The 15,757-nt window shown below is 43.6% G+C and overlaps 1 protein-coding gene across 1 annotated transcript in view; it reads left to right on the top strand.

The window, feature by feature from the left end:
- The window catches only part of ATP8A2 (ATPase phospholipid transporting 8A2), a 589,227-nt gene that overhangs the window by 526,414 nt on the left and 47,056 nt on the right, over positions 1–15,757 (top strand). Inside the window, exons 34-35 of the mRNA XM_046664988.1 lie at positions 767–855; positions 6,953–7,057. Of these exons, the coding sequence (XP_046520944.1) occupies positions 767–855; positions 6,953–7,057 (194 nt within the window). The remainder of the gene's footprint in view (positions 1–766; positions 856–6,952; positions 7,058–15,757) is intronic.

The raw sequence follows: 15,757 nt of genomic DNA, 5'->3' as shown, positions 1-15,757 counted from the left end.
CTCTACCTGATTCCTCCCAAGCTGTCTGTGACCCAGCATGGGTCAATCTCGTCAAAGACTGTGCTCCTCGCTGCTCCTCCCTGTCACCCTTTCCACTCGGAATGGCTCTCTCTCTAGCTGCTGAAATCCTGTCTATCCTTCTAGGCACATCCTACATTCTGTCTTCTTTAGGAAGTCTTGCCAGCCTTGTAGACTTCCTCTGAAACCCCATAGAATATTATAATGTACATATCATATTCCATGTGTGATGCAGATCGCACAACACAATTTTCAGTTCCTTGAAGGCAACGACTACCCCCTGTTCATCTTCCTCTTCTCTGTGTTGAGAATCGCTGTGCCTTGCACCAGGATTCTGGCTCCACGGATGAATGAGCAGCGAAGGAAAATGAACTGATGCGTAAGTGAGCGGATGGAAGCAGCCTCGTGGAGTTCATTATGTTGGAGTCTGGTGGCTCCCACATTTCTCCAGAGGGAGGATTTAGGACAGTGTTCTGACCAGAAGGGGTCTTGAAGCCGTTTATAAAAGAGGGAGACAACAACACTTGTCAGGATTAAAGAATGGAGACAAAAGCTGATTGGAGATCATGGAGAGAGGCTCACCCCTCAGTCCCCCTTGACATTCTTCCTAGGTGGATGTTTTAATCTTCATTGAATTGAATACTTTGTGTTGCTTTTGTGTTATGGGATATTATACGTTGATTAAATTACATCTCATTGTTTTTGAAGGAGTCAGTATTAATGCACATGTCACTTCTGTTTCCTGCAGGCAACTATGGTCCTGAGCTCTGCACACTTCTGGTTGGGATTATTTCTGGTTCCTACTGCATGTCTGATCGAAGATGTGGCATGGAAAGCGTAAGTGAAAAATGAAGTAGTAACCTGAAGTCTTGCTCATCTGTCCTTGCAGTTGTCTTTCACAAGAGCCCTGCCACAGCGTAATAGATGCTTTGGGACTTCGGAAGGAACAGGTCTCCTGCCACCTGCCAGCAGAGGATGTAGAGGATGTTGGGGTTTTTTTTCTTTTAACCTGTGCTTTACCTTGATATGAGAATATAGGCAAAAAAGAAGTCCCGAAACAAGCTGTCTGAAGGTCAAGAGAGGTGTTACTTGTACATAGTTATAAGGGACAGTTTCTAAGTACAGACCCATTCCGTCAAGGTTAGGGAGCATGACTCAAAATTTATTTCTCCTTGTACCTAAAAGTCAGTGCTAAATGATCACAAATATAGTCTGGCTTTAAATCCCATGCTTGAAATTGTGTGTATGTAACTCATTTCAAAATACAAGAATGAGATAGTCTTCATTTTTCCAAATAATTTACAGTAGGAATCCTTCGAATATCATTTTTCTAGACTGTCAATTTACAGTCTAATAAGTCTAATAAGAAAATTAATCACAAAAATGAAATTATAACAGATTAAATAGGAAATAACTCATGATCAATTTTTATTTATACGTTTCAAAATATATTGTTTCTGAAATACCTTATGTACAATGTAAAAGAAGCAGCCAGCTAAGTTCCAAGATAATATGCATTTTAATGTCATCCGTGAGCACAAGATGGAATATTCTGAGTGAGATAATACTGGTTTTTGTTTGGGGCAGACCGAGTTCCTCCTCTAAATAGTTGCCAATTTCCCTGAAAAGTGAGATTCTTGGATTGCCTCTACTTTGGGCAAAACATGATTATTTTAGGGCCTTGAGGTACAGAATCGAACCTTTCATCCAGACCTTCCAGGAAGAGACATCAGATTTCATTTTTCTCTCTCCCTTCCTCCCACACTCAGTGAGAATTATTCTTGCCTGACAGTTAAGGATGTCTTTTGAAAAAGTTTTCATTTTGGCATTATCTTGACAACTGATGATACCTAATGCAAAAAGAGGTAGAGAATTTTATAGCACATATTTTGGGTGTTGTTTTTGTCTTCACTAGGTTTTGCAACTGTTAGTAAAAATTAAATAATTCTAATTTCTTAAATGCCTTGATTTACCACTACTTCCGTTATATCTGCTCTGTAAATAGCAAAATCAGAATCCTTAGAAATGAAATTATTATAGCCAGGAGAGATGTTTTCTTAATCTAATAAATGCACTGAAAGAAAATGTTAGTTCTATTATTTGCTTTTTTAGCACAGAGCCCAATTGTGGCACAATATATCACCTTGCCAAATTTCTTCAATTTTGCAAGATAATCAAGTTAGTTTTAGATAAATATAACACTGTCTTGGTTACGTCAAGTCACTTTTCTAGTTATAGTGATTGAGAACAGTAATTTGATTATAAATTAATCTCAGCCTATTTAAATTCAACTATCTTAATGTCGTGAAAAAGAAATTTTTGCTGAGACTGTGTATTTGCCAAGTGAGACTTTAGCAGAAGTATCTTTCTACCATTTCAAAGTGAGTTTCAAAGAGACGATGTCTCTGCCTACTTGTTTATTTTCTGGATCTTTTCCAATATATTCTAAGTAAAAGTTCCCCATCACTGTGAGGCAAGTTATCTACTCCCTCAAACAGGACTTGTTTTTGGTCTCCTGGGCTCGGTATAATTAGCACCATTTACATTTTAACAGTGATAAATCAAATGACACTGCTTCTAGCTCCACCATATGGGAAGAGTAAAAGTCACTTCCTTCCCAAGAAACTTGCCAGCCAGGTAGGAGCAGGGACAGGACCCTACAGAGAAGATGCTGGGGCGGGGGTTGGGGGGTGGCGAGCAGAGGCTGGCCGTGCGTGTTGTCCTCCCTGCTGCCCACTGCCTGGTGAGCACTCAGATCACAGCCCTGCCCAGGAGGAGACAGCACCTCGGCAGCGGGCTGAGCGGGAAGGACCCCACTGACTCCCAGAGACACTTTCTAAAGTGCATGTTTGTCTCGTTTCATTTGGGGGACCAGGGAGAATGGCATGTATTATTGGCTCTCAGCTGGAGTATTTGCCCAAAGCATATGCTCAATTTGTAATATATATTTACTATCTAATGAAGTCACCTCTCTCCTCGAAAACAAGAATTTTGCAAGTTTCTTTGGGCATTTCTCTCTGATCATGGGGCCCATGTTTTATTGCATTTTACTCCCAGCCTGAAATATTTGTTGTTGAGTTAAGTACATTTATAGAGGCTGCTCCCAAGAAGAGAAAGCATGTTGTGAGTTCCTTACCTCTGATGAGGCCACAGCCTGCACTGTGATTTCCTTCTGAATTCCAGCTTTGTAAAACACGTTCTGTTTTCTCTCCCTGCACACCGAACAAAAATATTAATCCTGATTGTCCACAACCACCCATCATTTGGTTCAAATTGTCAGCTATTTATTGAAACACGATGTGCTATGATGCACCTCGGACTTCCAAGAAGAGTTTTAAATTCAGTGGATAGGCATTAAGGAGCAGTTGAAGAACTTGCCCCGTGATGGCCATGTGGCCTTGGGAGGAGTCTCCTGCTGTGTCGTAATACTTTCATCTTGCCTTGGGCCAGTCTTAAGGAATTTTTGTTTTGTTCTGAGTTTTGGTGGTTAACTCTATTTTGAAAGAGCTTTTAAATGCCAGCACGAGACAGGCCTGCCTTTTCACCTAGATTTCTCTGAGCGCTTGAGAACATGACTTGCTCTGTCTTTCTGCATTTTCCCCCTGCTTTGCCGGGTCTCGCTCTTCCATGTCAGGACCTGAAGTGTTAAAAGTAAGAAAAAAACAGCATGAGGTAATTCGGTCATTTTTCCATGAAGTCTGTCAATTTTCTGGATGAAGATCCATTATTAGACTATCTTAAGTCAGATTTGGACACCATGAAATACCTACTCTGTTATCCTGTGAACCAGGATTTTCTTGAGGGACCAAACTAACACATCTTTTATTAAAAAATTGATTGATTATATGTGATACCTGGCTCTGAGTATTTTATTAGAAGCATGAAGTTTAAATTGCCCAGAACTTTTTTGATATCCTTCAGCTCACACTCTCCACAGTGTTTACCTGTGGCAGCATTCTTAGCTCGGCCGAGTGTACTTATTCTCCTCTCAGACAAATTCCTTGGTATTGCTTTATAAAAATAATAAAAAACTCAAGGCCACTGAACACAGGAACCAGTTTCCTTTTATCTAACTGTATCTCTTGTACTTTACCAGTCAGCGCACAATGCATTCCACAATTCCAGAATGACTTCATTCCCTTATTAAAATCCCAGATGGGCAGTTAAATGGAAATAAAGGTAATAAGAAATTTCTGTGTACAAATGGGCCTTGATTTTTTTTAAAACTTTATGATTAAACTATTTTCTTTTGAAGTACATTGTATTTACATTTTCATCTACGTTTAGAATTTAACATTTCCTTCTAATTTACTATCCTTCCATGCAAGAGAAAGAGTTCAGGAAAAAAGTTTCAGAAATCAAAAGATGAAAAGTTCAAGATTCTAAGCTGATCTCTTTATTTTAAAGTCCCTAATAACCTGGAGATACCTGGAGCTGTATCTGAAGGCTCCCAGGCGACTGTCACACTCTCTGTTGATGGCTGTGCACCCCTGCCCTGCCCCCCATGAGATTGTCTGGCTCTCGGTGTGGAGTTAGATGAAGCCAGCCCTGGGCCACTGGGGTAAGCCGTTCACAGATAATGGGGCTCACTCTGCCTAAGGTGTGACTCAGAATAAGCCAAACCCCAGCTCCTGGTGACACCTAAATTACATGCCAGTGGCTAATGCTTCAAGACTGGCTTTTTAAACCTATAACTATTAGGTTTTAGTCAATTCACACATAGACTCTGATGGGAGATTTTGGAATCATTTATCTAGTTAGGGCTTTATTAGGTAAAGGTTCTTGAGAAAATGGTTTTACGTTGCTGGCATCACGTCTACTCCAGTGCCTCACGCAGAAAGCCTAGCCAATCATCCCAGAGTTGCCATTCAGCGTTCTCAAACAGTGGTTAAGTTCCCAGGCTAGCTCATAGGAGCTAGCCTAAGGGAAATACTGCAAAGCTGCTGAGTAACTCGTGGACGTGGATGCAGTTTCATCCACTGAGAACGTGCACAATGCCTGGTAGCATCAAGATACTCAGATCATTTCCCTCTGAGGCAATTTTGTGAATGAGTGAAAACTGGCTGCTTCAATGCAGTGGATCAGATTCTTTTCTTCCTTGGCCTAAGCTGTAGATATCCAGTGCCCTATGCCCAGTGGCCCAGCCTTTCCTGTTCCAATCCTCCTTCTTAGTGCCACCCTTCTCACCTAGCCCAGAAGATAACACTAGGGGCTGTTCTAGAGGTCGATGAAGAATGCTTACTCTGTGTGGGCTCGAGAGGGAAGAGGACCGGAGGATGATGGTGGAGTGAGGACAGTCCTGAAACGGAGAGTGAGCTCCTCCTTCAGGACGAGCAGATATGTTCTTATGGGATCTATACGTTGGGGGTGAATCTGAACAGAATGGGGCTTGCCGCTAAGCCGACTTCTTATCAGTATAGTCCCATAAACCCGTGAGATAAAAGGTAAAGTTTGGGGCCCAGCATTTGGATTAATCTTGAACAGTGTAAATTTTAGCCTTCTTTTTGACTGTCTCCTTTCCAGCAAAATGTTTAACATTTTCTCATTTATTGTTTGAATTAAAATTCCACAGTCCCTGCTTTGAACTGCAGTGTTTTATCCCTCCTGAGTCTCAGGACACTGCTTGATGTAATTAAGGTATTATGTGTTAGAAGCTGTGTGGTTCAGTTCCCTTGTTTACTTTGGGGAAAAGGAATGGCAGGCGCATAGACAGTGTCTTAGTACTAATACTCCATTATAGATTAACTTGGAGTGTTGCTGGATGGCTGGGCGTTATCTTAACAGACTTTCTTTCCTTGGAGGTGGAGGGTGGGCGGGAGCATGTGATCCCACTGAAACAGCCCACAGCCTCACAGTGTTCCCTTACGCTGGCTTCACTTCCTTGCAGACATGCTCAGTTTTGTTCTTGTTCTGTCTGGGAGTCCTGGTCCTTAGCGGGACCCTCACATTCATTTATATTGAACCTCATAGAAAGCTTTCTTAATAAGGGAACCCGCCCCATATTGTTCAGTTAGGAGCCTTTTTATAGTTTTTCTTTTGCCACTTATAACCTGCATCTTGTTAAATGCCTCTTCTTCGCCTATATTGTTTCCAAACAGTAGCTCTGTGTTTAGTCTCAGTTGTAGGAGGACCCTGAGATCAGCCTCTTATTCAGCATTGTCGTTGTGAGGTATAACTTAGTTTAATCAGAAAAAGGGTGCAGATAACTCTTCCGACAGTTCAAGCAGATGGACGAGTCCAGGCTGCGGTTTCAGTCCTGGTGGGAAGGCCAGCTTGCTTTCGTTGTTCCATTGGTTGTTTAACACCATTGAGGCCTACATACATGGGCCCTACAGGTAAGTCTCTGCAGGAGCAGGATGGAAAAGCTGTGCCTGGATGTTTGTGTTGACCCCAAATTTTAGGTCAAGGCTTTGACATGAAGAGCATGAACTCTAGCATTATAAATCCCATGCCTGCCGTGACAGTGGCTCTTTTCACACCAAAAAGAGAAAGAGGAAACTGCTCACCCTGGGCTCTCTGATCACAGTAGGGGCGAGGGCCAAGGGACCCGCATACATCCACTAAGGTGAGGATTGAAAGCACCTTCCAGGTTTTAAGGTCTTACAGTGAAAAGCTTTAGAGACACACCCATGAGTATCCATAAACCCTGGTCTTTGCTCTGAGTGTCTGGGGTCCCCAGCCAGATCTGCAGGGTTTTAGGAGGTGGAGGAGGGTCCCTTCTGATGTTCGTGGTCTGAGTCTGTTCGGCGGGACTTGGGATGTTTCCCAGGTTACGAAGATGGAGCCCTTGCCGTGCAACAGGGACCATGAACGTTCTGTGATGTTACAAGCCTCGGATTTGGTGAAAGAGTATTCAGATGTGGCCCATGAGGGGAGCGACTGATCTTTCCAGCTGTGTCATGTCATGTTCTTTTTGTCTTTCTTTGTGACACAGGGCCAAGCATACCTGCAAGAAAACGTTGCTGGAGGAGGTGCAGGAGCTGGAAACTAAGTCCAGAGTGATGGGAAAGGCGATGCTTCGGGACAGTAATGGAAAGAGGTGGGGCGGCGCCATCCGAATATGTGCAGAACACGAGTCCTCCTGGCCCTTTTCCTCCCGTTTCCTTCCTGTGTTTCTTTTTCTCCTCCTAGTTTTCAATGTGAGCGGGGATTGCTCGGTTTTCAGCATTTTGCTTATTCTCTAAGGATGTGGTCAGAGATTTAAATCTCACTCTTTCAGTGGCAACATGAAATCTGAATTTCTGAGTCACTGGACCTGCCCCCAGTTAACACTGGGGTTTTTATTGGTGGACGCGGGCAAAACAACCCACATGTAGAAAATAGAAATAGTAGCAATATTATCTTAAGGTAGAAAAGGAGTATTACCAAAGAGTATTTAAAAGCGAGGCCTGTTGCTATCAGGCTCAATTATTATACGAAAGGATGAGTATCTACTGTAGAGGTTTGCATGCTGAATTATGCATGTTGTTAATTATTCATGTAAATCCTGTTACAGTCCACTTCAAGTATACCTGAGGTTTTTTGTGTTTTGTCTTTAATGAATTATTATTTTCTACTGGCGTTGAGAAAGTATCATGTGACCTACAGGCTAGTTCATGGAAGCAAATGCTGCTGTTCCCTCCCCTTGTTTCTCATGGAGCATCACCCTCCTCTCCCCTGTACCTCACAGTGGGGCATCTGAGTAGTTTTTGTTTAATCGTGTATGTTAAAGTGTTATTAGAGTACGTTTGGTTAAAGTTCACCAGAGGAAATTTACCTGGACCCCAGGACAGTTTGCAGGGTAATAAAGAGCTATTGCTGCGTTAGAGACAGATTGTCTAGAAAATTATGACTACAACTCCCCTATAAATGCTTAGAAGGAAATATGTAGCTAACTGCTGATGAAACAGAAATATAGAAGTGGAATACTGCTAGGCATTCCTACTGTGTTTTGTTTATATTCTGTTTATTTGTATCATCTTTCCAAGCAATTTTTTTTCTTAAAGGAAAGAAAATCCAAGCATTTTTAGAAGTATCAGGAGTATAATTTCAAATAACCATTGCTGTTTTAGGAAAGGGGTTGTAGAGTGCGTAGTTGAAGTGGTGGCTTTGTGTTCGTTTATGACATTTTTCGATAAGTGCGTCCATTAGCATTCATTGTATGGCAGCTGTGCTGTCGCTGTAAAAAGGGTCAGTCAACAACACAGAAACCGCTGTTTTCAGTGGGCTTGAGGTCCTGACGGGATGGGCAGGGCCACCTACCCCATCAGGGTCTCAAGCAGATCTATAGAGCAGATCTCTGTGTAACCCGCACACGGGCAGCACGTGGCCAGGCTGGCCAGCTCTTCTGTCCCTCAGACACTTGAGGCACAGTGCTTAGCACCTACTAGATTTTCAAGGGCCTACGACATTGAGACCTTAAAAAAAAAATATTCATGGGCTCTAAAAATATAGTAGTCCCCCCTTTTCCACAGTTCTGCTTTCTGCAGTTTCAGTTACCCACATCGACCATTGTCCAAAAATATTAAATGGAAAACTCCAGAAATAAACAACTCATTAGTTTTAAATTGTGTGCCGTTGTGAGTAGTACGATGAAATCTCATGCCGTCCTACTTTGTCCGTCCCACCCAGGACGTGAATCATCCCTTTGTCCAGCATATCCGCACTGTGTACACCACCTGCCCATTAGTCAGTTAGTAGCCAACTCGGTTATCAGATCGACTGTCTTGGCATCGCAGTGCTTCTGTTCAAGTGCCCCTTATTTCACTTAGTAATGGTCCCAAAGCGCAAGAGTATGACCCTGGCAGTTCAGATATGCCAAAGAGAAGTTGTTACTGTGCCTAACTTACAAATTAAACTTCATCATAGGTGTGTATGTATGGGAAAAAAGATAGTATATATAGGGTTCAGTACTGTCCACGGTTTCAGGCATCCACTGGGGGTCTTGGAACATATCCCGCATGGATAAGGGAGGGAGGGACTACTGTAGAGGAAGCCTCTGCAAATTGAAATTAATAAATGTTTAGGGGGCCGGCCCAGTGGCACAGTGGTTAAGTTCACACGTTCTGCTTCTCAGTGGCCTGGGGTTCGCCGGTTCGGATCCCAGGTGTGGACATGGCACCGCTTGGCACACCATGCTGTGGTAGGCGTCCCACATACAAAGTAGAGGAAGATGGCGACGGATGTTAGCTCAGGGCCAGGCTTCCTCAGCAAAAAAGAGGAGGACTGGCAATAATTAGCTCAGGGCTAATCTTCCTCAAAAAAAATTTTAAATAAATAAATAAAATAAATGTTTAAAACTCTAAAATGAATACCAGTCAATAATTATTAAGCTTAATAAGAACATTAAGTTTTATCTTATTTGAAAACAACTTATAGACTCTATCTCAAGAATTCTCAAGCATACCCAGTGATTGCTGAGAAATCATAAGTAATTTCTAAGTAAAATGAGAAATCAGAGCCAAATTCTAAAACTCCTTTCAAATATTTGACAGGAAGATGTTCCATATAATGTGACATGACAATACACTTTAGCATGCTTGATCTGATGTGGGGCAGGGTCTCGTTCCGGCCTGTGAGGTTCTTAGACCAGACATGGGGTCAGTAGCGCAGAGCGCGTTCCGAAGAGGAGCAGTCCTGGAGGCCATCTGGCTTGAGAATCAGGAAAGGCTTCATGTTGGAGATAGAATGGACAACAAGGCTTTGAAGATGTGAAGGACAGATGGACTTGATGGAGAGAAACGATGAGAGAGTGTTTCTGGCTGAGAGAGCAGTCTGTGCAAAGGCGCAAGTCAGACTGTGTGCCAAGAGAAGCCCCTACTCAGTTTGGAGGGCCGTTGTGCATTCCACAGAGAATGCGAGCCTGCGGTTCAATTCTGGCTCAGCCACTGATTAGCCACGGGACCTTGGGCAAGCTATTTCATGTAATGAGATTGTCTCTTCATCTGTTATGGAAGAAGACTATTATTTGGGGGGTTAGGGTTTATGAAACAATGTGTACAACACACTGTATTGCCTGATCCACAGCAGGAAGGCAAACTATCAGCAATCAGTCTTCAGTTTGGCAGGAGAGTGGCGAAGTTGAAGGAACCGTGGGCTGTCAGCCTTGAGAGTGTAAGCCTGTCTTTGCTTGTTGCTGATAAAAAGAATGTACTTTTAAAAATTCACTTATCCTGTTAAAAAATCACTTTTAAGTGTTCAAATGGATATCAGAAGATAATTCAAATTTAAATGCGGTTTCCTACCTTTGTGAATTTCGCAGCTAGAATTTTGCAGCTTCGTAGCTGACGTGATGGTGTATGAATGTGTGAATGTGGTTGCTTATGCTTGGTTACACGGGTTTCTTTTTCCTCTAATCCCAGTGTCTTGCCTCACTTTTGTGTTCCCAGCAGAAGATAGTTTGGGGACTTTGCGCCTCCTATCATCCTCAGCCTCCCCCACCCCCGGATTTGTTTTTCTCCATCCTAATTGCTCCCAGATTTTCTGGGTGGTCCATCTGCAAACTAGATAATGGCAGCATGCTGCTCTCTGCAAGAGATGATTTTGTCCTGCTTGGCCTCCCAGGAGTTCCTTTATCACCTTTGTTTTCTTCCTTCGCACCTGCCTGGGATCCTGTGTACCTCTGGTGCTGGAGAGAGATAGGGGAGGGTAAGCCCAGGAGGGGTGGGGTAGAAGCTTCTTCAGCTCCATCTTCTCTCTAAAGATTTATAGATGCCGTCTTTGAGAGGTCCTTAGCATTTTTGCTTCTTCTCACACCTCCTCATCCTTATTCCCCACGCCCGCCTGATGTTGACCCATGCATCTCTCTAGCTGTTAGTCTGGCACATAAGAGAGGCTCCGTAAATATTTGTTGACTGGCTGGCTGGAAACGCAAAAGTCCACTGAGGTGGCAGTGAGGAAGGGAAGGGGAATCTGCATTATCTGTGCCTGGTGTTGGTGCCTGGTGTGTTAGCTTGTGTTGAAAGTGGCCAGAGAGATGCTGAGAGATATGCAGGCAGTCACTTGGCCTTTAGTTCGAGGGCCATTTATCTCATGGGGTAAGAATAGAGCTTACATAGAATCACAGATGGAGAGACATTTAGGGCATTAGCATCGCCCTACCCAGGCAGAGAGGAACAGATAGGAGTGGTACTCCCCAGCAGCCCACAGCCCTCCTGCCACCCCCCCAAGCCCCTCCCCCCCGCCACCCCCCTCCACCCCCCGCCCCAGGGCCAGCAAAGCCTCTGGCCCCCTGGTGTCTTCAGCATCCCTAACTGCGAGGGTTACAAAGGCTTTCAGTTTGGAAAGCCTTTCTTAAGGCCCCTTCAGGACCTTCTGCCAAGTCGTAAAATGCGGGTCCAAGTCACTGGCAAATATTCTAGCAGTTTTTCTCAGGAATGTACTCAGAAGAAATGGAACAAAAATCTTTACGCGTTAATCTTAAAAAACACTTTTGTGCCAAATTTACAATTACAATTTTGAAACAGTAGCTAGGGGTTCTAAGTGTCCCTCTATACCCTTTATTCATTCAATAAAATACTTCAACCTAACATTTTATTGATCTTGTCTAAGCCCCAAACTTTTACACTATTTTGGTAAACTTTAAAATTTCATTAGTGTGCTTCTGCACTTTTTCATTAGTACATCTTGTCTTCCAAGATTAACCTGTGTAATTTATGCATAAAGAAGCCTGTTATGATGACTTAGATAAAACAAGCTGATAATGAGAAAGGGCAAAGTCGGAGAATTAGATATCTAGAAAGTGGAGTGAAGTAGGAAAATGCTTAAGGTAATGAACAAAAAGTTGGTCTTGATTTTAGTTCATCTTTTCTTGGTGGAGCATTTTTCTTGACATGTTGTTTGTGTACCTTACAGACACTAGACACTTGTTAATACTTGCCCTGTTCAGAATATCTTTCCCCAAACCACCTTCCCCAGTAATCTTTACCAAGAGATATTCCCCTGTCCTGTATGTGGAAGAGAGTCTATCGTGCATATCGTTATTTTTCAAGTCTGAAAAATGAGGAGCTAAATGGAAGAATTCCTTTTTTCAATGTTTTGGTAATTTTTTTTCCCCTCTTTATTTCTAAAGTGTATCTGATACAATTTTTTTTCTGGTAGAAGAAAATCTACTGATGGCCACTTACTTCTACAAATATAATTTAAACAAGTGCCTAAAATGTTATGTGAGACGACAAACTAACTTTTTTTCCCCTTAAATTGTTTTTCTCCCGTGGTGTGGGGTAGGGAGTCTTCTGATGTTTTAGGTATTTTGACAAGCAAGAAGAAAGGTGAATATATTTGATGAAAACATCTAGTTATACTTAGTCTGAATAAACAAAAAGGAGACCTTGTTGTGTTCTAGATCTTCTTTCTGTTCATCACAGTTGGTGGGGGCAGGGAGGGGGCTAGGCTGATTTTCTCCAGTTTCAGGGTCGTGGAGTTCTGGCTGCTGCCCCTGCCTTTCCCAGCAAGGCGGTGGAATTCTCTTTCGCTTAAGTGCTTTCCCCAAGCATGGCTTTCTCTGTGCCTCTGATAAAGGCATCTGTGTGACTGATCTTCACCTTATGGTGAGCTATCTCTTGAATCTCCCATTTGGTTTTATGTCCTCCCTGAATGCTGATGCGTGGGCCCTGTGACCCCGGGGCTGAACCACGCACATGGGGTAATCCAGACAGCCTGTCCACGTCTTGGGAATTCGGGAGGGAAATCTGATTCACTGCTCTGTCTGGGATCCACGGTGCTCACTCAGCTTCCATTTCATCAAGGCTCCCTCTCCGTAGGTAGGGCGCTGGTCCAAGTGGCAGATCTGGGAATCCTAATGGAGTGTTATCTGCTGAAAAGTAGAAGACAGAGCCTGAAACACATCAGCAGGATTTTCAGACAAACGATTATTCCTCCACTCCAGGCATCAGTCTCCCAGTGCTCTTTTAAAAACCAATTGTATTAAAAAACAAAAACTCCCCGATATATTTTGAATCGAGTACTCAACTAAAGAATAGCCATTATGCGTTTATCTTTAGGCAGAAATCCTTTGATCTTTAAAATAATGTTTAAAAAGCTATTTGGTTTTGTCACACCTCCAAATCACAGTTGGTACAACTGCTGAGTCAAAGATGAGTAGAAGCAAGCCCAAAAATGTGAGATGCACCAGCTTTACTGTATATTCTTTCTCCAATATAGACTTTATATCATTTCAGGAAAATTTTTTTTTCCTCAAATTTTGGTTGTTGGCAATACTAATATATCTGTCTTCCCTTTGTTTCCCCTGTACTCCTTCCCACAGTTTTTTCCCTAAAATATCTATTAGTTTTTTATTAGCTGAAAGGATAGGAAATTATGGCATCATTTTAGCAAGCCTCTCCAGGCCAGGTGGCAAATGTCTGCTTCCAACACCTGGTTAAGATTTATTTTACTTCCAGCTGCGTTTTTTCCATCACTGTGTCATGAAGCAGAGGCAAGAACACAGATTGTAGAGACAGACGGACCTGAGTTGGGCTCCAAGCCCTGCCACTCATGTAGCTGTGTGACCTTGGCTAGGTTATTAACTTCTCTGAACTTTAGTTTTCTCATCATAAAGTTCCTTTGAGGTTCAAATGAAATAATACATATTAAATCTATAGCATATGTAGACGTTCAGAAAGTGTTAACTAACATTCATAGGTCCCCTAACTTAGAAGCTGAATAACAATTAAATTTCACTGGCCGTTTTAACACATAGGCGCTTTGTCCATAGCACTCTCTGGTTTGTATAGTCGGGGTTCAACCCCCCAGGCTGGGGCAAAGGGCAAAGATCCGACTGAACCCCAGTCACCTCAGAGCGTGTGGGCAAGCCACAGTGAGTTTTAGATTGTGGGGATGGGAGAGGGTTCAAAATCCTGACAGTTTCCCAAGTCAGCCTTTGGATTCCTGCTTTGACTGCCTCCTGTTGGCAAAGAAGAGGGTGTTCCCAGCCAGGCTGCGACTCCCCTGAGGAGGTGCTCTGCGCACGTCACGTCCACGTGAAGGCCCACGTCGGCCGGGGCTCGCCGTCTCCCTGAGAACCAGCTCTTCTTGCAGGGTTCTCTGCTCCCATTCATGACCAGCTGTTCCAGTACCACAGGCTCCCTCTCAGCCCCATCTTGTGCCCTCTTCGTCTTTGCAGCCTGCGGGGCACCAGGTCTCAAGCGTAAAGGGCCAGTTTCCCCTCCTCGGCCAGTATCCTTTCCCAGGTCCGTTACTTCTCGCCAGCTCTGTTATCCCAACTGGTCCCCTGCCGTGGTGCCTTTCCCTCCCCTCTCCTCCCTCCACACAGCTGGAAACTGGGTTTCTGAAGCGCAGCCCCAAGCCATGCTGCTCTCTGGTCTAAACCTGTAATGGTTTCCCACTGTCTGCTGAGCTAAGTGCAGCCCAGGGCCACGAATGATGTCTCTCTCCTCGGCCTCTTTGACCTGTGTGACTCTCAGCCTCCTGTCTCCCCTTGCCCTCCCATGCTTCCCCTCACCAAGCTTGGCCATGCCCTTCTGTGGCTGATGCTGCCACTGGGCCCTTCTCTTTTCTGATTTCATACAGCTGTGGCAGTACTGGGTCAAGCAAAGGGGACTCGGGGACAAAGGAGACAGACCCTTGTCCTGGAGGGACCTGCAGCCCTGAGGACAAATACATCCACCTCCAGACACACCCTCTGATCTTGCTCCATTGTTTCCGACCTCTCCACTATGATAACTTCGGCCTGGGACTCCCTTAATACATTTGTTTTAAAAGGTTTTTAAATTATTCAAATATTCAGCATTCCCAGTTGTGGAGAGACTAGCACAACGAACTGCCGTGTACTCATTGCCCAGACTCAACGCTTGTCAAGATCTTGCCACAGTTGCTTCAAGTAGCCTCTTTTTGGCCCTGTTTTCCTTTGCTGAAGCATATAGAACAGATCCTGGCCATCACAACATTTCACCCTTACAGACTTCAAGATGTAGCTCTAAATATCACATTATACGTCATGACGTGTGTTATGACTAATATATATTATACTTATGTTATTACATATAAATACTATAAGTCCAATGCCTGTTATCACATCTAATAAATCAACAATAATTCCTTGCTACCAATTGATACCCAGTCCATACACAGGTTTTCTTGATCATCTCAACCCTGTCCTTTTAGGGTTTTATTAGGTTTGTACTAGGATCTAGGCAAGGTCCACATGTAACATTTGTTTGCTGTATTTTTTAAGTCTTTTAATCTCAAGAAGCCCTGCTCCCCTTCCTTGTTTTTAGTGCCGCGGGCTGAACAGAAATTATGTCCCATTTTATTTTTCTCATAACAGTTATCACCACATGCTGCTAGTGAAAGTGTCTTCCTGCACAGAAGGAGGAACTCAGCCTCAGAGAAGTGGAGTCGCCCACCTCGAGTTGCCCCACTAAAGACAGGGGGGCCCGTGTCTCTGAACTCCAGGGTTCTTTTCCCAAAGCCAAGATACCGAGAGTCACACACAAGCTCCCATGTGCAATTTCCCCTTTCTGAGAGTGCCTGGAGAGCAGCGGAGCCCCAGAGGGACCAGGAGGGGCGACTTCCTGGCAGTGGGAGTCTGATTAGGGGCGGCAGAAAAGGGTCAAAGTCTGCTGATTTGATAAAGTCACAGGCAGAACTCCAAGGAAGCTAGAAAATAATAGTTATGAGCTGTTGCCTTTTATATCCCTAAATGTAGAAAGAACATGGAGCAAGCATAGAAACTATACCCTCCCCTAAAGGAATACAGAAGCCAAACAAGCTGACCACTCGAGGGCAAATAAAGAAAAAG

The sequence above is a fragment of the Equus quagga genome, chromosome 6 (assembly GCF_021613505.1).
Source record: "Equus quagga isolate Etosha38 chromosome 6, UCLA_HA_Equagga_1.0, whole genome shotgun sequence".
NCBI classification, from domain to species: Eukaryota; Metazoa; Chordata; class Mammalia; order Perissodactyla; family Equidae; genus Equus; species Equus quagga.
The sequence above is the reverse complement of the archived record's forward strand: the minus strand, read 5'-3'. Positions and strand labels throughout refer to the sequence as shown.